Here is a 25,440-nt window from a genome sequence, read left to right on the forward strand (position 1 = left end):
ATGTGAAACCCTGTAGCAGCTGAAGACAGGCACAGATGAATGTGAGACTCCAGTGTGGAAACTGGGATGTAGGAAACCAGTCTGTGGATCAATGTGGCCATGTGAGCACACAGCAGGCACTGTCTGTGCTCAGCACATGTGGCTGAGCAGCTCCAAGCCATGATGAAGTCCACTTCCTTGTCTCATGCCAAGACTGAGTGTTGCTAGTACCCAGAACCAACTAGTTCAAATACGTGATGGAATCATAGAAGGGTTGTGGTTGGAAGAGACAAAGCTTTAAGATCAGCAAGTCCAACCATTCACCCAGCACTGCCAGATCACACCAAACCATGTCCCTCAGCACCACATCCCCATGGCTTTGAAACCCCTCCAGAGATGGGGACTCCACCACTGTCCTGGACAGCCTCTTCCAGGCCTTGACAACCCTTTCCATGAAGAAACTGTTCCTCATGTCCAACCTAAACCTCCCCTGGAGCAACTTGAGGCCATTTCCTCCTGTCCTGTGACTTGTTCCTGGGGAAAAGGGACCAAGTCCCACCTGGCTCCAACCTCCTTTCAGGGTGTTATAGAAAGCCAGAAGGTCTCCCCCTCAGCCTCCTTTTCTCCAGACCAACCAACCCCAGTTACCTCAGCTGCTCCCTGCCAGACCTGTGCTCCAGAGCCTTCATCAGCTTCATTGCCCTTCTCTACTCTGGCGTCTCAATGTCCTTCTTGGAGTGAGGTTCCCAAACTGAACCCACTCCTCAAGTTGTGGCCTCAGATGTGCCTAGTACAGGTGGACAATCCATGCCCTGGTCCTGCTGGTCCCACATTATTTCCCTAAATATTCCATAAAGTTTAGAAACTTCAAAGCTCCCCAAAAATTGGCTTAAAATATTTATTGATTAAAAAAGTTAAATATTTATTTGTACAAATATGATGAGAAAAAAAATCTCATGCAGACTTTCCACACACAGCAACAGAACTCAGATCATACTGGGATTTTTTTTTTTTTTCCACCAAGTAGCTGGGGTTTTTGGGGATGTTGAGGGAGAAGTGCTGCTGGCAGCTGTGTATGCTCCCCCCTACCAAAGAACCACTCATGGCAAGAAGGAGAGGACTCCTGAAAGGTTGGGTTTTCCTGTGGAAAATATGGCAAGATTTTCACACTCTGCACTAAGATTAACAATTAATACCTTGTTACTACTACTGAGAACTGGACAGAGACATATGGACACCAGGTGATGGATTCCTACCACCTTACCTCATAGATTCATAGAACGGGGTTGGGTTGGAAGGGATCTTCAAGATCATCTTGTTCCAAACCCCCCTGCCATGGGCAGGGACACCTCCCACGAGCCCAGGTTGCTCAAGGCCTTATCCAATCTGGCCTTGAACACCTCCAGGGAGGGGGCATCCACAACCTCTCTGGGCAACTGGGTGTTAACGCCGAGAGGTGCCAAAAAAAAGATTGCTTTAGGTAATTCCCCTAAACGAAGAGAAGATCTTGAGATGGTTATGGATGGCATCTGCCTCTGCTTAATTACAAACCTGCACTGGATTCATCATCTGTGTACATTATAAGTCATTTGCATAATTAAAACAATTAAGGGATTGACACATGATGGCAATTAGAAATGCATCAAACTCTGGATGTTGTACAAAAAAGAGCTTCAATATGAAACATTAATTCTTGGAGAACAAAATATCCTTCAGCTTCCTGCAGAACAACCTTCACCAGCTGCGTTTAGGGAAAGCTCTCCTCAGGGATGTCCGCTTCCTCCTCAAGCTGTTGCAAGTTCAAGCCCCGACTCTTCAGCCTTCATTGGAATTTCTTGGTCACAGCATGGATTCTAACGCCAGTTCCAGGAGTTTTTATCTCATTTTCCGTAGCCTTATCCTGTTTTCTTTGTCCCTCTTTTTAAGAATAAGGATGAACTGATTGAAAAAATGCTCCTGGTCCTTCTTCTTCTGGACCAGGCGGAACCGCTGATCCCTTCCGTACTTCTCTGCAAATTCCTTGAAGGTTGTCCTGCAGAAATACAGAAACATCTGAAAGCTGTGACATCACCAATGCCTTCTGAGGCCTTCAGCAACATGGGTATCAGGAAGAAATTCTTTACAGTGAGGGTGGGGAGACACTGGATCAGATTGCCCAGGGAGGTTGTGGATGCCCCCTCCCTGGAAGTGTTCGAGGCCAGGTAGGATGAGGCCTTGATCAACATGGGCTAGTGGGAGCTGTCCCTGCCCATGGCAGGGGGGTTGGAACTGAATGATCTTTAAAGTCCTTTCCAACCCAAACCACTCTCTGATTCTATGTTTTTCAGACACTTTGAGCTAGATCTCAGTGATCTTTTCATGCAGAGACTAAAAATGAGGAGTTGTCCTGGGGAATGCTGGACAGGAACATGATGCTAAACCTGTGGTAAAGGAGGTGGTCCCCAGTGACAAGAGGTAAGGGGCACAAACTTGAACATAAGAGGTTCCATCTCTACATGACAAGGACCTTCTTTATTCTGAGGGTGGGAGAGCCCTGGCACTGGCTGCCAGTGGATTCTCCATTTACAGAGGCATTCAAAACCTGCCTGGACACTCTCCTGTGCAACCTGATCTAGGAGAACCTGCTCTGGCAGGTGCTTGGACTCAATGATCTCTAGAGGCCCTTTCCAACCCTTACCATTCTATGTGAGGTGAGACTGTGCCAGACCTGGATTCACACATCAGCCTGCAATTGTTCAGGTCTATGTTTAGATTTAGAACAACTTAGTTGATTGTTGACAGGACAATTTTCAACCAGTTTGCTGCAGGACAGGTCACTGTGGCTTTCATCCATGCCCAAATCATGGCCAGGACTTCAATAATTAGCCCATAACAGAGCAGTTCATCTGGTTACCACTAAACAACATTCCTCAGCACCACATCCACGTGTCTCTTAAATACTTCCAGAGATGGTGACTCCACCACCTCCTTGGGCAGCCTGTCCAAATGCCTGAGAACCCTCTGGACATCAGATCCAGAATTTTCCAGTGCAAACACTGGAGCACAGAAATGTTCACTGGTATTCTTGGCTTGATTGCTGTTGCTCTTTCCAGTACAGGTCCATAGGTCCTATGGACCTAGTTCTAATAAGGGCATTTAAGGGGCTGGATTATGCCCAGAGAAGGACAATAAAGCTGGTGAAGGGTCTAGAGAACAGGAGCAGCTGAGAAGCCTGGGGCTGTTCAGCCTGAAGAAAAGGAGGCTGAGAGGAGACCTTCCAGCTCTCTGCAACTCCCTGACAGGAGGCTGTATTGAGGTGTGGGCCCAACAAGTGACAGGACAAGAGGAAACAAATTTGAGTTGCCCCAGGGGAGATTTAGGTTGGGCATGAGGAACAATTTCTTCCCCAAAAGGGTTGTCAAGGCCTGTTCCAGGCTGCCCAGGGTAGTGGTCAAGTCCCCATCTCTGGAGGGATGGAAAAGCCATGGTTATGTAGTAATTTAACAGGGAGGTTGGAGTAGATGATCCCCAGAGGTCCCTTCCAATTCCCAAAACATGGCACATTCTGAATGTGAGAGAGAGAGAAAAATGAGAAAAAGAGAGAGATGGAATCTCCCCTTTCCCAGTAATACAACAAAATACTGGAAAATATGAGAGCAGAAATGTCCCAGCATCCTCACACTGGGTGTGGAACTCACTCTGCAGAGCACACTCAGTGTACACAGCAATTTGGAACAGGGTATAATGGCCATGGTGGTGCTGGGTTGATGGTTGGACTTGGTGATCTTAGAGGTCTTTTCCAACCAAAACAATTCTATGATTCTATGTTCTGAGGCTGATAAGCACAGGGGAAATGAGGAAGTTGATCTTACCAGGCCTTCCTCAGGTAATGCCATACCTTGGTGATAACTTGGATTCTTCAAGGAGCTTTTTGAACTCTTCTTTGGCTAGCAACAATTTATTCTTCCTCTCTTTGTACTCTTCTCTGATCCTGGTCTTGACAAACTGCTCGAATATCTTTGCCAGCAAAGGAGACAAGAAATATTTATTAGCAAAGCCTATGTGGTCTTTAAGGTCCATCAGTGGGCTGTGAATCCCAAAAGTGCAGTCCTTATTTCCCCTCACCATGGGCTTGATTTGCCTGTGGCTGAACCTGCTTGGTGCAGCACTTGTTTTGTGTCCTCCAAAATAAATAGCTAGAAAAAAGGTATAATATAGACAGAAAATATCTTCATTTCCAGGGAAGTGGTGAAGTCACCACCCCAGGAGGTGTTAAAAAAAAAAAGAGTAGATATCTCTCTTCAGGGCATGGTTGGTGTAGTGGTCATAGAGGCACTGGGTAGAATGTTGGAATTAATGATCATAGAATTCTTTGGGTTAGAAAAGACCTCTAAGATCATTGGGTCCAGCCATCAACCTAAGACCACCATGGCCATTAAACCCTATCACAAATCACAGAATGTTAGGGGTTGGAAGGGACCTCCAGTGATCATCAAATCCAACCTCACTGCCAGAGCAGGATCAAGAAATGTGTGGACATGTCCCTTTGGGACATGGTTTAATGGTCTTGGTGGTGTTGGGTTGATGGTTGGCCTCGACGATCTCAGAGACCTTTTCCAACCCAAACAATTCTACAAGTCTATGATTCTATCTTCCTCAACTTCCTGGTATTCCTCAAACTGTCTATAGTGCTAAACAGCAATATTCTGCATTTTATCCATAAAAAAGCCTGAAGACCTTTCAAATCAGCTGTCAAAATCCAGGAGCTCACATATTGGCCTCAGCACACATATACCCAAAAGCCTTAATGTGTTTGGAAAGGTCAAAACTCTTCCTCTAACAACATTTGGCAGCTCAATATGCACCAGTGAGCCCAGCATCATCATTTTGGATGCCTCCAAGACAACTTTAGGAGTTCACTATGTCACAAAACTCTGCTTTAAATCATGTTTTTACCACCCCCCAAAATTGGCCCTGCTTGGCTTCCAGCTCTAAAAAGTCTGGGAGACAAAGGAGCTGCACCTCAAAATTCTCCTGGTTTTCCACATTCATAGATTCACATCTATGGGTTTGGGTTGGAAGGGACCTTGAAGATCATCTACTTCCAACCCACTCTCCTTGGGCCACTAGAGCAGGTTGCTCAAGGCCGCATCCAGCCTGGCCTTGAACACCTCCAAGGGATGGGGCATCCATGACCTCCCTGGGCAACCTGTTCCAGTGTCTCCCCACCCTCACTGTAAAGAATTTATGGATGCTACCACAGATGCCTTCCCAGCAGCCATGAGGATGCAAATCCAAATTTCCCAAGTGCTAAAGGAACCCAGTTGCAACTGGTAGTTAGTCTGGGATGTGGAGGAGGGAAGAAATAGCACTGGAATAGCATCAAAAAGTGACTATGGAAGAAGCATCATGGAAAAAAAAATTAAGGAAGATAAATAGATTAGACTGCAAGAAATAAGTTGAGTGCAAGAGGAGATGGAAAAATATGGAACAAAATCAAGAAGGTGACACTGTGATATCCACAGTTCCTGAAAGGGGCCTACAAGAAAGCTGGGGAGCTACTTTTGACAAGGGCAAAGGATGAGGGGCAATGGCTTTGAGCTGGAAGAGGGCAGATTCAGACTGGAGATTAGGAAGAAATTCCTTACAGTGAGGGTGGGGAGACACTGGAACAGGTATCCCAGGGAGGTTGTGGAGGTGTTAAAGGCCAGGCTGAGCAACCTGATCTAGTGAAAGGTGTCCCTGCCCATGTCAGGGGTTGGAACTAGATGATCTTTAAGGTCCCTTACAAGCCAAACCGTTCTGTGATTCTACGATGATTGCTTGCCTGTGATGATTCCATTCCTTCCAGAAGCTCTTCTGAAGGTAATATATCCAAATTAACAGCTCATTATTTTAATGCAGCTGTTCTTTTACCCTTCACTGTTGCTTGCTCAAACAAAAGAGCATCTTTCAGTTGTTAACAACCCCTTGGAAAATATTGGTCAGCAAGCAGAGCCAGTGGCAGATGTTCAATAACAGATCGTTACGGTCCTCAGTCAAACCCACTCAAGTTGGAGACAAGAAGGAGTTCCCTCAGACCCCTGCAGATCACAAGCAAAACATTTTCAGCGTCTTTACCATCCTATGTGCCTGGCCATGGCAAGAAGAAAGCTGCATAACAGCCAATCAATCACCATGAGCCAGCAATGTGCCCTCATGACCAAAAAGGCCAATAGGTTCATGGGGTGCATTAGAGTGTGACCAGCAGGTCCAGGGAGGTTCTCCTCCCCCTCTACTCCACCCTAGTGAGGGTATATCTGGAGTGCTGGGTCCAGTTCTGGGCTCCACTGCTCAAGGGGGGACAGGAAACTACTGGACAGAGTCCAGTGAAGGCTCTGAAGATGATGAGGGGCCCTGGAGAATCTCTGTGAGGAAGAAAGGGTGAGGAAGAAAGACCTGGGGCTGTTGAGCCTGGAGAAGAGCAGCCTGAGAGGGAATCTGATCAACGCTCAGACAGACCTAAAGGACCTGTGTGGAACATTGATCAGATCTCCTCTCAGGATGCTATCTTCCAGGCTCAACACCCCCAGGTCTCTCAGCCTTTCCTCCTCACAGAGATGCTCCAGGCCCCTAGGCATCTTCAGAGCCTTCACTGGACTCTCTCCAGTAGTTCCCTGCCTTGGTTGGTGTTCCCTTCCTGCCACAATTTGGACACTTTTGAACTGGGGAGCCCAGCACAGGACACAGAGCAGTAAAAGCTGCCAAACTCCTAGAAAATATTCTAAGCAATACAATTGAAACAGTTTCTCTACAACATTTAAATAATTTAGAGTAGAAAATTTGCCTTAAGGCCAGGCCCCTGTCTACAGCCAAGCTCCCCAAATTCACTGGAAGTTGTTCTCCCTACCCAGGAGCCTCATCTCCCTGTGCAAACCACTTGAAGGAGACAGCTCTGAGCAGAGCCTAAATCTGAGCCTGACAGAAAAAAAACCAAACCAAACCAAACAAAAAAATACACAAAAAAGAAACTTTCATCTTCTGCCATTCTTTTTCATGCTGCCAAGACAATGACTCTGTGCTGAGGGTGGATCTGGGAGATGTTTGCTGGAGGTCACACTCACCTGCTTACGTTCTTCTGAGTTGAGCAGAAGGTAGCGTGGATCAAAGACTATTTTGTGCAGCTCTTTCTCCCACGTAGAAAATGCTGAAACCTGGGTAGAAGACAAACAGAGCTGCATGAAGGAATGTTAATAAGGAGGTGAAGGAAGAAACTGTTCCAAGGTGAAGCAAAAGCTCAGCACAGCAAGCTAATGAACCCTCTGAAAGATGCCCTGGAGCACCCAGGAGCTGAATTTTAATCTCTTTCTGGTGGTGCTCTGGTCACCCCCACACCATTAGTATTGATGTGCTCTAGGACATCTCAGTGAGGATCTGGGAGATGTGTACTCCATGCTTTTGATGAAAACACTCCAGAGCAGGAAGGAAAATGCCCATTTTATTATTCCCTTTGTGTAGCACAAGCATCAATTTCCATTTAAGCCATTATCTCAGCCTGAGCTCCCTTCCTCTCTCAAACCTAAATTGCCCTGAAGAACTGGTGGTGAACATCTTGTCCTGGTGTGAGCTGGAGCAGGGCTGCCTCTGGTCAGGGCTGGGACTTCCCAGCTCAGACTCTGCTCAGGGAGCCACTTGTTGAAGTTCAGGGCAGGGCTGCACAGCCAGGGGCTGCTTCTAGCAGGGAGAAGCTGATGGGGAGAGTTCCTGCCAAGGGCTGAGCTGCACAAAGGCTCTGCCTGAGACTTGCTCCTGGCCACACCAAGGACACTTCCACAGCTTGTGCCACACCTTGGGCTGCAGCTGTGGGGAAGACTGGTCTGGAAGTCAACCTGCAGTCATTGCACTGCTATCTTCTAACATCAGGTTTTAGGTGATCAAGTGAAAAAAAGTTATAGTGGACTTTTAGTGGATTTTAGAGGAGGAAAGGCTGAGAGACCTGGGGGTGTTGAGCCTGGAGTAGAGCAGCCTGAGAGGAGATCTGCTCGATGCTCAGCCTGAGACTTGCTCCTGAGCACACCAAGGACACTGCTACAGCTTGTGCCCCATCCTACAGATGTTCTTCCATCTTCTCTGACAGCTCTGTGTGGGCTGTAAGGACCACCACAAGTCAGATCAGGTCCCTCACTAGCCAAGTCTCCTTTGCCTAGGGCTTTATGTAGGTGTTCAAGGCCAGGCTGGATGAGGCCTTGAGCAACCTGGTCTAGTGGAAGGTGTCCCTGCCCATGGTAGGGGGGTTGGAACTGGATGATCTTTAGGGTCCCTTCCAACCCAAACCATTCTGTGATTCTATGAAACGTTCTGGAAGAATAGGACTGAATTCTCCAGCTTGATTTCAGTGCCTCACACACCATCACTGTTAATTGGTTCATTACAGCAAACTCTGGAGTAACATAAAATATTCTAATCACTCCATCTAATTACAAAGAAGAGTAAATTCACTACAAAAATTAAGTATGTGAAGTATCATTAAAACAGAGCAATTAGCACTCAGGCAGGGAAGCTCTGCTGAAGCCAAGCGGTTTAAGTGGATTGGTTTTCCTCTTAGTGTTGCTAGAAATGGGGAAATTTGACACCCAGGCTAAATTTTTCAGATGCACAGTGATTTCTGGGCTGCCTCCTCCCAAAGTCATCTCCTCTCATCTTGCAGCTCACCCACACAGAATCATAGAATTGCTCTGGTTGGAAAATGCCTCCAAGATCATCCAGTCCAACCATCAACCCACCACCACCAGGGCCATTAAACTACATACCCAGGTGCCATGGCCACACATTTCTTGAGCACCTCCAGGGATGGTGACTCCACCACCTCCCTGGGCAGCCTGTTCCACTGCCTGACCACTCTTGCAGGAAAGAAATTGTTTCTAATGTCCAACCTCAGCCTCTCAGCACAATTTCAGGCCGTTTTCTCTCATTCTTACACCTGGAACTAGGGAGAAGAGACCAAGCCCTACCTCATTCCAGCCTCCTTTCAGGAAGTTCTAGACAGCAATGAGGTCTCCCCTCAGCCTCCCTTTCTCCAGGCTAGACAACCCCAGATCCCTCAGCTGCTCCTCACCAGACCTGTTCTCCAAACCCTTCTCCAGCTTTGTTGCCCTTCCTTAGACCTGCTCCAGCTCCTCGATGTCCTTTTTGCAGTGAGGGTCCCAAAACTGAACCCAGAATCTGAAGTGTGGCCTCACCAGTGCCCAGTACAGAGGGGCAATTCCTGCCCTGGTCCTGCTGGCCACACCATTGCTGATCCAAGCCAGGCTGCTGTTGACCTTCTTGGCCACCTGAGCACACTGCTGGCTCATCTTCAGCTGTTGCCAACCAGCATCCCCTGGTCCTTTTCTGCCAGGCAGTTTCCAGCCACTCCACTGCCTGGAGCATTCCTGGGGTTGCTGTGACCCACATGCAGCACCCTGCACTTGGCCTTCTTGATCCTCATCCTGCTGAGCTTGGTCCATCAATCCAGCCTGGCCAGATCCCTCTGCAGAGCTTTCCTACCCTCCAGCAGATCAACATTCCCTCCAATTTAGTATCATCTGCAAACTGACAGAGGGTGCCCTCAATTCCCTTGTCCAGACCACACCCCTAATGCCTTCAAATTTTGACTTATTGCCCCCCTCTGACTTAAAAGAGAGCAGCAGAAGGCTTCCCAACAGGTTTCATTTACAGCCCTTCTGCATTTCTTAAGCACAAATAACAAATATATATTAATGGAGCAGCTCTGGCGTGGAGATAATTTACTGTTGAGCTTCTGAAGCTCTAATTATCTACCTTTAGAGTCTGCTGATTACCAGTGATGAATTTTACAGGCATTACTGCCTAACAGCAGACACCTTGGATGGTTTTTTTATTTTTTTTTCCTCCCTCCCAGAAATTGCAGGAACCTCTCCAGAATATATATTTGCAGAGACATGGAGAGAGGGAGACAATCTGCATACATTGCTCCATTATCCACCTATTTACATTCACAGCATTGAGGACCTCACCCTGGAAGGCTTCTCAATTCCAGTCACGCTCACAATGATCAGTTCTCTGGAAAAAGGGACCCTCTGAGATGAACTTTTGAGGAGGTGGCTTTATGTTTATAAATAAGAGGATCCAAAATTCCTCATACTGATGGTCATATTTATGTGGTTGCTTCAAAGCAGGTGTCTTAAGTGCAACCACAGACAACAAAACAAAACCAGGCTGAAGCTCACTACAAAATCAGTCACCAGATGTTATTAAATCATCTGTAGCTTACAGAATCATAGAATGGCTTGGGTTGGAAGGGACCTTAAAGATCATTCAGTCCAACCCCCTACCGTGGGCAGAGACACCTTCAACTATACCAGGTTGCTCAAACCTCCATTCAACTTGACTTTGAACACTTCCAGGGATGGGGCTTCCACAGCTTCTCTGAGCCACAAGAAGTGACTTTGGCTTCCCACTGCTGGAATCATTGGAGCTTGCAGTGATGAAATCTCCCCCATGTCAAGGAAAAACAAAAAAAAAAATCAAACAAAGAACATGCCAGGAACATTTCGTGCCTTGGTGCTTTCAGGTGATAAACACAACACTTCTTCCATCCTCTGTTCATCATGTGATGAACACCTCTGGGGTCCATGCAGGACCCCCATGATGATGTGTAGTGATGGTTCCCCTGCCCTGCTGAGCTTATGTCAAAGGAATTCAGCCCATTCCTTACCCCTCTCTCCAGAAGCATGTCTCGGAAGTGAGTGATGCGCTCTTCTAGGGGAGGTGTGACCTGAGGTGCTGATGTTTCCTCAGTTTTCTCCTCCATTTCAGCCTCCCCCTGGTCAGCAGCTTGGGAATCTTCTGTTCTTTAACAAGTTAAGACAGAAAACAATTCAGTAACTGTCAATTCACAGCATCCCAGCATGGTGGGACTCGGAACGGACCTCTGGAGCTCATCCAGTCCAACCCCCTTGCTACACCAGAGTCACCCCCAGCAGGTTGTCCAGGATCATGCTTGGGTGGGTTTTGAAAGTCTCCACAGAAGGAGATTCTACAACCTGGGGTTTGATTTTTAACCCTCTCCAGAAATCCACCCCACCTAGGCCAGCAGGACATCCTTTTGTGCATGGAATGGAGTCTGGCAGCCGAGAAGTGCCCCATATCTGCAGTTCATTGGTAAACTGCAGGGCTTGAGGGCCCTACCAAGGGATCTCTGACATCTCCTTTTGTGGAAGGATGGGCTGGAGGTGAGACTAAAGCAAGGAAGCACAATGCTGTATTTCAAGCTACAGTAAAAGTGACAGCTTCATATAAAATTTGTTCGAGAGGAGACTTTACAGCAGTGACTGAAGAGAATCATCTGGTTTTATTTTCCCTTCCTCTGTTTCAGTGCCCTCTGACTGAAAAGCCAACCTGAAGTGGGGTTTTTGTCCCCACGGACACCAAGAGCTCGCTCCTAAGGGCCGCCATCTGGCAACACATCGCATGGACAGCCTTGCGGTAAGGCATGGGTGAGGACTCTGCCCTCTGCCAAGTGCCAGAAGGTCTGGTTTTATCTGACAGCCTGCTCCCAAGAGTGCACCTGATCAGAATAAATTGGTGCTCCTGAGAAAACACCACATACCTCCTGGCTCTCTCTGCCTGCAAGACCCCTAGAACTTTAGGAAAGGACACTTCAGTGCAAGCGGCCACCATGAAGGGGCAGCAGCACAGGCTTGGGGCAGAGTGGCTGGAAATTTGCCTGGTGGAAAAGGGCCTGAGGATGTTGTTTGACAGCAGCTGAAGATGAGCCAGTGTGTGCTCAGGTGGCCAAGAATGTCACCAGCATCCTGGCCTGGATCAGCAATAGTGTGGCCAGCAGGACCAGGGCAGGGATTGTCCCCCTGTACTGGGCACTGGTGAGGCCACACCTCAGATTCTGGGTTCAGGTTTGGTGTCCCTCACTCCAAGACACCAAACTCCTGACTTCAGAAAGGCTGGCCAACTCACACCTCAAAACCAGGCTTCAGTTTAAGACTGAACTTGACTAAGGCTCACTTTGATTTTTCCCTTGTGCTAGTATCTTTCAAAAACAGTGTACAGAAGGGAAAAGTCAGGAAGTGATTAGCATGGAGAAACAGGCAAGAGAGAAGTACTGACAGTGATTGAATTACGTTGATCCTATCAGGCCCAGGGTCCATCCTTAATGCTTTGAGTAACAACAGGTCCATCTTAACATGAGGTCTATCTTAGTGCTCTGAGTAATGAGTAAGGTCAGCACAAACTGTGGCTTTTTTTTTTTCTGGAAAGATCAGGAGCCTTTAAATGCTGACAAGGTTGAAGTGAGGAAAATGAAAGCAGGGCTGTTGGATTTTTAGCCTTCAAGCAGGCACGACCATGTTTTCTCCTGATGGAATATTCACCAATGTGGAATAAAACTCAGTTTGAAATTTCCAGAGGAAAACACATTAACATTTCCAAGCCAATGGATGAGATGAGTAGGCAATGTGAGCTCTAGCAGATCATCTTCCTTCTACAAATAATTACATTACTCTTACATTTATCCTCCAACGAGGCTGCATTACTGCTGATTTGAGAGGTATCAAACTGGTGTTCCTCACAGAATGACAATGACTTTCAGATTGCAAGAGCAAATTTTTGTGCTGTGACATGATCCATGAAAGGCCCAATCCAATTTCCTACTGCACACAAAGAGCTTTTTGAAGCCAACACTGAAAGAAAAACAGCACACGACTCCACCAGCCAAGCACCAGAAGGGTTCCTCTTCCCTTCAGACCTCCTGAAGCCACCAAAATTGATGCTGGAATCACATGGATTGCTTTTTCTCTCGTGCCATGAAACAACAAAGAACACGATTTTCTGTGGCAAATAATCACACAATCATTAAGGTTGGAACAGCCCTCTAAGATCATCCAGTCCAGCCATCAACCCAACACCACCACAGCCATTAAGCCATGTCCCCAAGTGCCATGGCCACACTTTTCTCGAACACCTCCAGGGGTGGTGATTTCACCAGCTCCCTGGGCAGCCTGTTCCAGCATTTCAACAGCCTCATTGTGAAGAGCTTCCTCCCAATGTCCAGCCTGCTCTAGTTTCAAACCATTGTCCCTCATCCTATCACCACTAGCCCTTATAAAAAGTCCCTCCCCAGTTCTCCTGTAGCTCCCTTCAGAACAGTGAGGCTGTTCTAAGGTCTCCCCAGAGCCTTCTTTTCCCCAGGCTGAACAAGCTCTCCCTGCCTGTGTCTCACAGGGCAGGTGCTCAAGCCCTGTGATCATCTTCATGGCCCTCCTCTGGACCCTCTCCAACAGATCCATGTTCTTCTTGTGCTGGGGGAAGCAAGCATGGAATAGGATACCTTTAGATCTAAAGAAAATGGAATGAAATACCTTTAAGCTAATCCTTCAACTAGGACCACAGAATGGTTTAGGTTGGAAGGGACCTTAAAGATCACCTAGTTCCAAACCCCGTGCCATGGGCAGGGACACCTTCTACTAGATGACATTTCTTGAGGTTTTATCCAACCTGGCCTTGAACACTTTCAAGGATGGGGCTTCCACAACTTCCCTGGGCAACCTGTTCAAGTGTCTCACCACCCTTATAGCAAAGAACTTCTTCTTAATGTCATTTCTGGGCCATGAGAAGTAAATCTGGCTTCTCACTGGTGGGATCATTGGAGTTTGCAGTGACGAAACCCAATGGTTTGACTTAATTTCTGGCTGTTTTGGGAAAGGCTGAGGGAGCTGCTTCTTTGGAACTTGGTTTTGGTTTTGTTGGGGTTTTTTTTTGCCTGTTATTTCAGGAGAGTTTGACAGACACATGGTGATAAAGGTCAAAGAAAAGCACAATAACAGAACAACCACTGGATATTTCTGAGCTCGTAGCCTGGCTGCAGCATCCCACAAGTTGACTGAAACCTTGGAAACCGTGATGGAAAATAATTCCCCTCCTGCTTCACTTCAATGGAGATGAATCTTTCATCCACTGCCTTTGAAACAACTGCACATCCTTGGATACTTTTCTCTTTTAATCATTTCAAAGAAGGGGGGAGTTGCTCAGACAAAAAGTGGATGATGTTTGAGGGAAACAGAGATGCACAGATTGCATTGGGTTGGAAGGGGTCCTCAAAGGTCATCTTGTCCAACCCTCCTGAGGTCTGCAGGGACACCTCCAACTAGATCAGGCTGCCCAGGGCCACATCCAGTCCGATTTTGAATGTTTCCAGGGCTAGGGCCTCAACCACATCCCTGGACAACCTACCTTATTTCACTGCCCTAGTTGTAAAGAACTTCCTCCTCATGTCCAACCTAACATCCACCCTGCTCCAGTTTCAAAGCATTGCCTCTTGTCCTATCACAGGCCCTTCTAAACAGTCCCTCTGCAGTTTTCCTGTATGTTCCCTTCAGATATTGAAATTCTGCTCTAAGGTATCCCCCAGAGTCTTCTCTTCTCCAGGCTGAACACCCCCAACTCTCTCAAGTCTGTCCCTACAGAAGAGGTGCCCCAGCCCTCTGATCATCTTTGTGGCCTCCTCTGGACCCACTTCAGCAGGTCCATGTCCTTCTTGTGTTGAGGGCTCCAGAGCTAGATGCAGTACTCCAGGTGAGGTCTCACCAGAGCAGAGCAGAGCGGCAGAATCCCCTCTCTCTATCTGCTGGCCAGGCTGCTTTTGGTGCAGCCCAGGATGCCACTGGCCTTCTGGGCTGCAGGTGCCCATTGCTGGCTCATGTCCTGCTTCTCATCCACCAGCACCCCCAAGTCCTTTTCTGCAGGGCTGCTCTCAATCTCATCATTCCCCTAAGCCTGTACTGATACTGAGGATTGCCCTGACCTAGGTGCAGAACCTTGCACTTTGCCTCATGGGATTCTCCTCAGCCCAGCTCTCCAGGTCCCACTGGATGGCACACATCCCAGCTTTCAGTCTTATCAACCACACCACTCAAACCTGCTGACAGTGCCCTCATTCTCACTGTCTATAGCACTGATGAGGGTATTGACCAGTACTGGTCCCAGCACAGATCCTTGAGAAGCTTGGTGAAGGTGGAACACTTTGGGAATGACTCATTATTTATCCCCACCCCGGGCAGAAGAAAAAAAAAATTGTATTTAATTGCACCAGACATTAGCTTCCCAACATAAATAATAAATATACTCCACAACTTACTTATTTCTCTTAGTTTTGATGCTCAGATCATCACCTTCATCCCCTGGACCAGAACTAAGACATTTATCTGCTAAAAAACAAACAAACAAACAAAATAAATGGAAAGGAGTCATTAGATTGGAACTAGAGAAATGAGAACACAAATTCCTCAGCCTAACCTTGTATTTCTCAACTTTCAGATGACAGTTTTCATTCCTCCTCTATTTTTCACAGAGTGTTTTAAGTCTAACACATATTTCACCAGATCCTCACTACCACCTTCAGCGAAATGACAGAGTGAGCAACAATTCCCAACCATTTTCCTCCTTCTTATTCATCTGGAGAAGAAAACTGCTCATGGTTCATTTGTGCCATCATTTTAAGCCTTGTTATCATTTCCATCCTTCCTCCCCTCAAAAACACAACTACAAAGACATTCCTGGAGGTGTTCAAGGCCAGGTTGGACAAAGACTTGAGCAACCTGGTCCAACCCATAGCAGGGGGTTGGAACTGGGTAATCTTTAAGGTCCCTTCCAACCCAAACCATTCTCTGATGCTATGCACTGGCAGCCTGAAGGACTCAATAATGTCAACTCACACCAGAACTTCCCTGCTTCAGCCATTTCTCTCTCTTTTATAGAATTATAGAATTGTTTCAGTTGGAAAAGACTTCCAGGACCATCAAGTTCAACCATGAACCCAACACCACCATGGCCATTAAAAACCATGTGCCCAAGTGCCATGTCCACAGGCTTCTTGAACACCTCCAGGGATGGTGACTTTACCACCTCCCTGGGCAGCCTGTTCCAATGCCTGACCACTCCTGCAGGAAAGAAATGCTTCCTAATCTCCAACCTAAACCTCCCCTGGCACAATTTCAGGACATGTTATGAAGCTTGGCCATATGTGGCCATGTAAGTCTATTTAACACTACTTTTCCAGACATTCAACCACCAGTAGAGCAAAGCTGTGGAGATACAACCACCTCTTCACTCCTGATGTTGCAGAGTAACTCCAAGGCAAGGTTACACTCTGAGTCTGGCCACAAAACTCATCCTGGAAGGACTCTAAGGCTGCTTCATCAGGCATAACAAACACCAGGCAGATATTTATTTCTGGAATGTAAAGTTCTTTTTCCATGTGTAGGAACTACAGTTTCCATCACCATGCAAATGGACAGACCATCAGAAGTCATGTCCAGTGCTTGGAAGACCATAGTGTCCAACCATTAACCCAGCACTGCCAGGTCACCATTAACCATGTCCATCAGCACCACCTTTGTAAATCTTTGGAACCCCTCCAGGGATGGGAACTCCACCACTGTCCTGAGCAGCCTGGGCCAAGCCTGGACAACTCTTTTGAGGAAGACATTTTTCCTCATGTCCAAACTAAACATCCCCTGGTGCAACTTGAGGCCATTTCCTCTTGTCCTATCACTTGTTCCTTGGGAGAAGAGACCAACCTGTTGTATGTGGAGATGTCCCTGCTCTCTGCATGGGGGTTAGAAAGGATTTCTAAGATCACTGAGTCCAGCCATCAACCTAAGACAAGCATGGCCATGAAACCATGTCTCAAAGTGCCATGTCCACATTTCTAGAAGACCTCCAGGGTCTTCAAAATCAATAACCAAAACATTCTATCCTCCAGCCCAATATTTGAGTGGAAATCAGGATTTTGCACTAAATATCAACTTTAATGTAATGCTTGATTTAAAACCGAAAGGAAAACCCACTCTGGTGACACTGATCAGACTTCTCCTGAAGGGATGAAACCTCCAAGGGAAGCCCACTCTGGGGACACTGATCAGACTTCTCCTGAAGGGGTGAAACCTCCAAGGGAAGCCCACTCTGGGGACACTGATCAGACTTCTCCTGAAGGGATGAAACCTCCAAGGGAAGCCCACTCTGGTGACACTGATCAGACTTCTCCTGAAGGGATGAAACCTCCAAGGGAAGCCCACTCTGGGGACACTGATCAGACTTCTCCTGAAGGGATGAAACCTCCAAGGGAAGCCCACTCTGGGGACACTGATCAGACTTCTCCTGAAGGGATGAAACCTCCAAGGGAAGCCCACTCTGGGGACACTGATCAGACTTCTCCTGAAGGCATGAAACCTCCAAGGGAAGCCCACTCTGGGGACACTGATCAGACTTCTCCTGAAGGCATGAAACCTCCAAGGGAAGCCCACTCTGGGGACACTGATCAGACTTCTCCTGAAGGCATGAAACCTCCAAGGGAAGCCCACTCTGGGGACACTGATCAGACTTCTGCTGCAGGTTTGCAGTGACCAGATGTGCTTTGCAGTTTGGAGTTTGAGGAGAGGCCAGCACTCCCAGGGCTGCTCCCAGGTACCTGCTGCCGGCTCCAGCTTGCGCTTGTGCGGGGGGTCCTCGATGATGCGGTTGATGTCCCCGCGGTGCCTCAGGTCCGTCGGCTTCTCCCAGACCGACAGCTGCATTGTAGGGTTGAAGAAGAAGACCCGGTCATCTCCAGTCCAGACTACACACCTATGCCAAGTGATAAACTAGGCTTAGAGAATGTCAGGTACACCCAGGAACAAGACATTCACCTCCCCTGGCACGATTTCAGGACACGGTATGAAGCTTGCCCATACCTGGCCATGTAAGTCTATTTAACACTACTTTTCCAGACATTCAACCACCAGTAGAGCAAAGCTGTGGAGGTACAACCACCTCCCCACTCCTGATGTTGCAGAGTAACTCCAAGGCAAGGTTACACTCTGAGTCTGGCCACAAAACTCATCCTTGAAGGACTCTAAGGTTGCATCATCAGGCATAGCAAACACCAGGCAGGTATTTGTTTTGGGTGAGACTCCTCTGCCCCAGGCCCTGTCAAGTCCACACCAGTCACCTCAGGTAGGGAAACTCTCTCCATATCAACAAAATGTCAGGGAAGTGGTCTAAACACCCCCCTCCCCCCAAAAAAAAAGGCAGTAGATGAAATGTTCTGTCACTGAAGGGATAAAGAACAAGGTGAGGAAGAGCGTTGTAGTGCTCACAGCAAGAGAAGCCACAGGAAAATACATTTACCATTGGAATCACAGAATGGCTTAGGTTGGAAGAGATCTCCAAGAATATCAGTTCAACCATTAACCCAGCACTGACAGATCACCACTAATCTATGCCCCTCAGCACTGCATCTACATGGCTTTGAAACCCTTCCAGGGATGGGCACTCCAACACTGCCCTAGGCAACCTGGGCTAGACCTTGACAACATTTTTGAGGAAGAAATTGTTCCTCATGTCCAACCTGAACCTCACCTGGAGCAACTTTAGGCCATTTTCCCCTGCCTTATCACTTGTTCCTTGGGAGAAGAGACCAACCTGGCTGGAACCTCCTTTCAGGGAGCTGTAGAGAGCCAGAAGGTCTCCCCTCAGGCTCCTTTTCTCCAGACTGAACAACCCCAGGTACCTCAGCTGCTCCTCACCAGACCTGTACTTATGCTTTCGTCTTTTGAAGTCATGGATCAGAGCAGCAAGTGGCAGAAGCCTCAGCAGTGGGGCTTGGTGGCCATGGCCTCAGTGCCCACTGGCTGCTGCTGGGCAGCCATGGTCTTGATGTCCATGAATCAGAGCTGTGTCTGGTGCTGGCAGGTAGCCTCCAGAGCCCACTTATCCAGCTGAACTGGAAGCATGGCATCCCCACAGCACCCTAGCCTGCTCCCACTACACTCTGCACTGGACAGGTACAACATAGAGGTTGTGGATGCTCCCTCCCTGGAGGTGTTTGAGGCCAGGTTGGATGAGGCCTTGAGCAATCTTCTCTAGTGGGAGGTGTCCCTGCTCATGGCAGGGGGTTTGGATCCACATGACCTTTAAGGTCCCCTCCAACCCAAACCATTCTATAAGCATCTATCAATCTATGAATCACCAACCTCATAAGTCTCTCACAAAGGTTTTGGTTGATCTGTATGGGCTCTGCTTGCCATTTGACAAATATGACCAAGTTGTAGCTGCAGAAACCACACTTTCTTGACTTGCTCAGTTAAAATATGCATGAGAGCAGCTCAGAGTTTTGTCCTGACATTCATTTCAAATCAGCTAAAATCACATGAAAATGAGCATGGCACCATCCAGGAGAGACATTCAAAGCTTCAAGTTGTGCTTCACTAGGTCTGTGTGTAATAAACAAACAGAGCATCAATCTCAGACCTGCACCTCCTGAATCATAATAAAAACCAACAAACACCACATCCCAGAATCCCAGCATGGTGGGGGTTGGAAGGGACCTCTGGAGATCATCCAGTCCATACCTCCTGCTAAAGCAGGGCACCCACAGCAGCTTGCCCAGGATCACAATGGCCGGGCAGGGTTGGAATCTTTCCAGAAATGGAGACTCCACAACCTCTCTGGGCAGCCTGCACCAGGGCTCCAGCACCCTACCACCAAGCAAGTTTCTCCTCATCCTCAGCTGGAATCTCCTGGGTTCCAGTTTGTATCTATTGCACCTTGTCCTTTCATATCCAGACCAAGCCCTCTGCAGTCAGCAGGGACATCTACAACCAGATTAGGTTGCTGAGAGTCCCAACCAACCTGACCTGCAATGGTTTCAGGGAGGGGGCATCTCCTACCTCTCTGGACAAACTGGCACAGGTCCTCACCACCCTCAGGGTCAAACATTTTTTCCTTCTCTCCAGTCTGAATCTCCCTCTTTGAGTTCAAAACATCATCCCTTGTCCTATCACAACAGGCCCTGCTCAAAAGTCTGTCCCCAGCTTTCTGATCTGCCCCTTGAAGTCCTGAAAGGCCACCCAAAGGTCTCTGTAATGCTACAGCTGGGAAAGAAAAAGGATCTGGCCCTAAAATACAGGAACATTTCTGATAGATCTCACATTTCCTCTTGGATCCATCCAAGCATGATCCAAGCTGGGTCCTCCAGCCATGTAAGACAGAGCCCAAACATCACAGTTGCCTGCTGCCAGACCTGGTCTTAGTTCAGCTGGAGCTCAGCACCACACTGTCCTTATCTCATAGATTGTTCATGGCTGGATTGGGCCTTGAGCAACCTGGGTTAGTGGGAGGTGACCCTGCCCATGGCCCAGGGCTGGACCTAGATGACCATTAAGGTCCCTTCCAACCTAAATCATTCTGTGATTCTGTGATCTCAGGGAGCTGGCTTACATCACATTTGTGGCCACCTCCTACAGACATGATTAATGAGGAAAAGCTCCAGCAGAAGCTGGAATGGGAAACCACCACTGATACTTAACTCCCAGGGCAGGGCATTTTTCCCATGCAGCAGACCACTAATGGATGGTTGGCAAGAGAAATGGCACTGATGGATAGCTTCTAGAAGGAATGATGGCATTGGCTTACCATGGTGATCCTGGCACTGGGGTGGATGCCACGGGCTTGTTGACATTTGACATGCTGTCATCTTCAGTTACCAGCTTAAAAGAGTGCTCCTGGAAAGAGATTAGCCAACAAACAAGGTGCAGAAGGCTGCTACTGTCATACAAACTAATGTGAAGTGAACCATCCTTCTTCTGCTCTTCTGGAGGTGCCTTTAGAAACCACCAGAGACCTTCAGAGAAGCCCAGAGAAATGGGAAACAATGAAACCTCCACCCCACTTTCAGCAATACAAATGTAAACCCAGCAGACCAGCTGCTGTCCATGCCAATAGTTCACTAGGGACACTGGAGATCTACCTCAGCACAAATGAAGGGTTGGGAGGGACATCCATCCTAAGGAGGGGCAGGGGCAGGTGAGAGGATGCTCCCAACATCACTACACCTGAGCCTGCACAGAAAGCATCAGGGACACTGGGGAAATGATCAAGGAAGCCTTGTGGATGGCACAGGTGGCAAGAAAGCACTTCATGGAATCCCAGCATCCCAGCATTGTCAGGGTTGGAAGGGACCTCTGGAGATCATCCACTCCAACCCCCCTGCTAAAGCAGGAGCACCCACAGCAGCTTGCCCAGGATCACAATGGTCAGGTGGGGTTGGAATCTCTCCAGAAAAGGAGACTCCACAACCTCTCTGGGCAGCCTGCTCCAGGGCTCCAGCACCCTCACACCAAACAAGTTTCTCCTCCTGGTCAGATGGAACCTCCTGGGTTCCAGCTTGTGCCCATTGCCCCTTGTCCTGTCACTGAGCACCACTGCCAAGAGTCTGGCCCCATCTTCTTGCCCCCCAGAGGTCCCTTAGCTCTTGCTGAGCATTGGTCAGATCTCCTCTCAGGCTGCTCTTTTCCAGGCTCAAAAGCCCCAGGTCTCTCAGTTGTTCTTCCCCACAGAGATGCTCCAGGCCCCTCAGCATCTTCAGAGCCTCCACTGGACTCTCTGCAGTCATTCTCTGTCTCTCTTGAGCTGGAGAGCATGTACATGGAGCATAAGTGGGGGATACAGGCCATAGCTGCTCCAAGATGGCTTCAAGCATCTCCTTTACTGCTGCTTTCCAAGCCTGAGATGTTCCTCCACATCTCTAGACTTAGATGAAAGCTTACTCCCTTGAGAAGGGGATAAAAATTCCCTGTTTTAGCTTTAGCCATTTTCACACTGTCTGCATGAGTGGAGCTGGAAGCAAAATATCTCCATTTAGTCCACAGAAGCTGGAGGTACCATTTAGGTTGTTCTCCTTCACACAACAATGAAGGCTTTTTGGTAAAAGCTAATGAAGTTACTCAGAATATTGCTCTATGTGTAGGTTGCACCTACTCTTTCCTGTCCATTGATGTGTACCTGTCAGTTTTAGTCAAGGGTTGTACAACCACCTGTAGAGGAGGGCAACAGAAGTTTCCAGGAACACTGAAATGCCAGGGCCATGAAAACCTTCTCCTTGAACATGGGACTGAGGCTGTGGTAAGTGGCAGGAGCTGACCCTGCTAGGAGCAGGGGCTGACCCAGCTCCAGAGAGAAGTGGAAGAGTTCAGAGATACCCTGGGACACATACTTCAGCTTCTCAATGGGTTCATCTCATCACTTGTGGTGTCACAGGCACCTCACAACCTTGCTTCTCCTCCAGCAGGAGGAGAAACCCACATGGGACCATCCCTCCTTTGCTGCTCTGGTGCTACAGAGATAAAACTCCTGCAAAGCTCTGAAATTAATTCATAGAATGGTTTGAGTTGGAAGTGACCTTAAAGATCATCCATTTCCAAACCCCCTGCCATGGGCAGGGACACCAGATTGCTCAAGGCCTCATCCAATCTGGCCTTGAACATCTCCAGGGATGGGGCATTCACAACCTCCCTGGGCAACCTGTTCCAGTGTCTCATCACCCTCACTGTAAAATTCAGTAGCTCTTCAAAACAGACTGTGGGAACCAACCCTGTGTGGCCAGCACAGCTCCAGCCAGAGGCCAGCTCTTTATCCTGCCTCCAATTTGAGCAGTTTCAAGAGGTTTATAAAAGAAGAAACTCCACCACAGACCTTCTCTCCATTGCTCTCCATGGGGGTGCTCTTCCTCTCCCTGTGTAAAATCAAGGTGGGTGGGCAGGAGGATCTACTGGGTTCTTTGCTGGCATCTAGGAAGGGAAAGGATTTAATTTTAATATCCAGTAAATACATTCATAGAATCATGGAATGGTTTGGGATGGAAGGGACCTTGAGGATCATCTAGTTCCAACCCCCCGCCATGAGCAGGGATACCTTCCACTACACCAGCTGGCTCAAGGCCTCTAGTCTAGTGGAATGAGAAGAAAAACTAGTGAAGAAAAACCAAACCACTCCTTGTGGGTCCCAATTTCCTCTCCTCACTCAAACCTTAGTTCAGCTGCTGCTGGAAGATCCACAGATAAATTGCTGCTCAGCTTCTGTCACTTGGGCATGGAGCAGCTCGGGAAGTGGTGCTCAAGGGACCTGGGATTTATTTTCACTTTCAATAAAAAAAAAAAACAACAACCAAACACAGCAGCCCCTTTGCCTGCTCTGAAATACACCCACAGCAGCCCCTTGCCCTGCTCTGAAATAAACCCACAGCAGCCCCTTTGCCTGCTCTGAAATAAACCCACAGCAGCCCTGTTCCCTGCTCTGACATAAACCCACAGCAGCCCCTTTGCCTGCTCTGACATAAACCCACAGCAGCCCTGTTCCCTGCTCTGAAATAAACCCACAGCAGCCCCTTGCCTGCTCTGAAATAAACCCACAGCAGCCCCTTTGCCTGCTCTGAAATAAACCCACAGCAGCCCTGTTCCCTGCTCTGAAATAAACCCACAGCAGCCCCTTGCCTGCTCTGAAATAAACCCACAGCAGCCCCTTGCCCTGCTCTGACATAAACCCACAGCAGCCCCTTTGCCTGCTCTGACATAAACCCACAGCAGCCCTGTTCCCTGCTCTGAAATAAACCCACAGCAGCCCCTTTGCCTGCTCTGAAATAAACCCACAGCAGCCCCTTTGCCTGCTCTGAAATAAACCCACAGCAGCCCCTTTGCCTGCTCTGACATAAACCCACAGCAGCCCCTTTGCCTGCTCTGACATAAACCCACAGCAGCCCTGTTCCCTGCTCTGAAATAAACCCACAGCAGCCCTGTTCCCTGCTCTGACATAAACCCACAGCAGCCCCTTGCCTGCTCTGAAATAAACCCACAGCAGCCCTGTTCCCTGCTCTGAAATAAACCCACAGCAGCCCCTTTGCCTGCTCTGACATAAACCCACAGCAGCCCTGTTCCCTGCTCTGAAATAAACCCACAGCAGCCCTTTTGCCTGCTCTGACATAAACCCACAGCAGCTCCTTTGCCTGCTCTGCTTTATCTTCTTTTTAATTTATTTAATCCTAGGGAAAAAAAAAAAAAGCTTTTTGTATTATTATTAGGAATTTGGTTCTTTTAGAGTCTTCATTATCAGGTTGGCTTAAGAAGGAGTCTTCACTGGGTTCCTCCTGGGTTCAGAAGGAGACAAGTTCTTTCACTCATCAATATGCCTATGCATGAAGAACAAGCAAACACCTTAACCTTGCTGGTGTCAATGTTCAGTTAATCATTAAAGCATTAACAAAAATACAGAACTGGCAGCTGGCAGATGTAAACAAACCATTGCACAGGAGAATTTCAGTGAGGAGTTGCCCACAGCTGGTGATAAAGAAATTAAACAGGAGACAAAACCTGGGAACATCAAGAGAGAACCCAAACCACACTTGCAGAGCTCCAGGAGCTCTGACTGGATGCCAAGGATGGTACAACATGCCCCAGAATGCCAGCATGGTGTAACAGTGTGAGGGCTGAAATCCCCCTCCCACACTGACAATGACCAGGTTAGCTCAGTCTGGAAGCAAATGAAAGCTGTATTGACAAGCAAAACTATAACCTATGATGAAATGCAATGAATCTGTGCAAATAGACACTATTTACAGCATTTACAAACAGATACCATCAACAGAAAAGCACAACCCAGCTCCCTTTGCTTCCCCCAAGGGGCCTTCCCCAAGGAGCCTCCCCCCCAGACCCCCTGGCAGAAGGCAGATAGTCAAGAAGCAGAGAGGCTGTTAGACTTAGCTTGTCAAGGTCAGTGTGCTATCTTCAGCCAGAAAAGAGGCAGCAGACAGACAGAAGCCCAGCAAGCAAGCTGAGAACCAGACTGCCCAACTCCCCAACCTTGAGTAGAGATTCTTCAACATTTCTATCTCCCCAAGGGAAGTGTTTAGAATAATCATTATTTTGCCTTCTTACACCCAATAGTGATTTGTTTACATTCTTTCACTTTCTCTGCTTGAACTTTGTGAAGAAAAATTAAAAAGACAGTCTTAAAACCATCACACATGGTGGCATTAGAAGGGACCCCTGGAGATCATTTAGTCTAAGCCCCCTGCTAAAGCAGGGTCACCCACAGCATGTCACCCAGATCCATGTCTCCTGTGTTGAGGGCTCCAGAGATGGACACCACACTCCAAACAAATCAAACCACTGTCAGGGCTTTTTAGATAATTAAAGATTTCTCATTTTTGGGTTGGACTAGAGGACCTTTAAAGGACTCTTCTAACCCAAACCATTCAATGATTGATCCTCCTCTGCCCACACAGGCAAAGGTCAACCAGCCAGACCTTATCACATCATATGGTTTGGGTTGGAAGGGACCTTAAAGATCATCCCATTCCAACACCCCTGCCACAGGCAGTGAAACCTTCCAGCAGATCAGGTTGCTCAAGGCCCCATCCAAACTGGCCTTGAACACCTCCAGGGAGGGGGAATCCATGTCCCTCCTTGGGCAACCTGCTCCAGTGCCTCCACCTCTACCTCCACCATGAGCAGGCACAGGTCTTTGCTCAGGTTTAGTCTTTCCTCATTCCTTTTTGTTCTTTCCTCCTCTTTAACTTAAATGCATTAAATAAACTGCAGCCTGATAATCAAAGCACCATGAGATATCTCCAGCACCATCAGACACCTTTTTTTCCCCTCT

General features: G+C 48.0%; 1 protein-coding gene across 1 annotated transcript in view; it reads right to left on the reverse strand.

Annotated features, from left to right (window-relative positions):
• Positions 1–1,854: 1,854 nt before the first annotated feature.
• The window catches only part of TCERG1L (transcription elongation regulator 1 like), a 67,040-nt gene continuing 43,454 nt past the window's right edge, over positions 1,855–25,440 (reverse strand). The window contains exons 6-13 of the mRNA XM_054382540.1: positions 22,480–22,574; positions 20,422–20,510; positions 17,438–17,592; positions 15,107–15,176; positions 10,673–10,808; positions 7,062–7,151; positions 3,857–3,975; positions 1,855–2,011 (exon numbers count right to left, since the gene is read on the reverse strand). Of these exons, the coding sequence (XP_054238515.1) occupies positions 1,855–2,011; positions 3,857–3,975; positions 7,062–7,151; positions 10,673–10,808; positions 15,107–15,176; positions 17,438–17,592; positions 20,422–20,510; positions 22,480–22,574 (911 nt within the window). The remainder of the gene's footprint in view (positions 2,012–3,856; positions 3,976–7,061; positions 7,152–10,672; positions 10,809–15,106; positions 15,177–17,437; positions 17,593–20,421; positions 20,511–22,479; positions 22,575–25,440) is intronic.

Source organism: Indicator indicator, chromosome 7, assembly GCF_027791375.1.
Source record: "Indicator indicator isolate 239-I01 chromosome 7, UM_Iind_1.1, whole genome shotgun sequence".
Lineage (NCBI taxonomy): Eukaryota > Metazoa > Chordata > Aves > Piciformes > Indicatoridae > Indicator > Indicator indicator.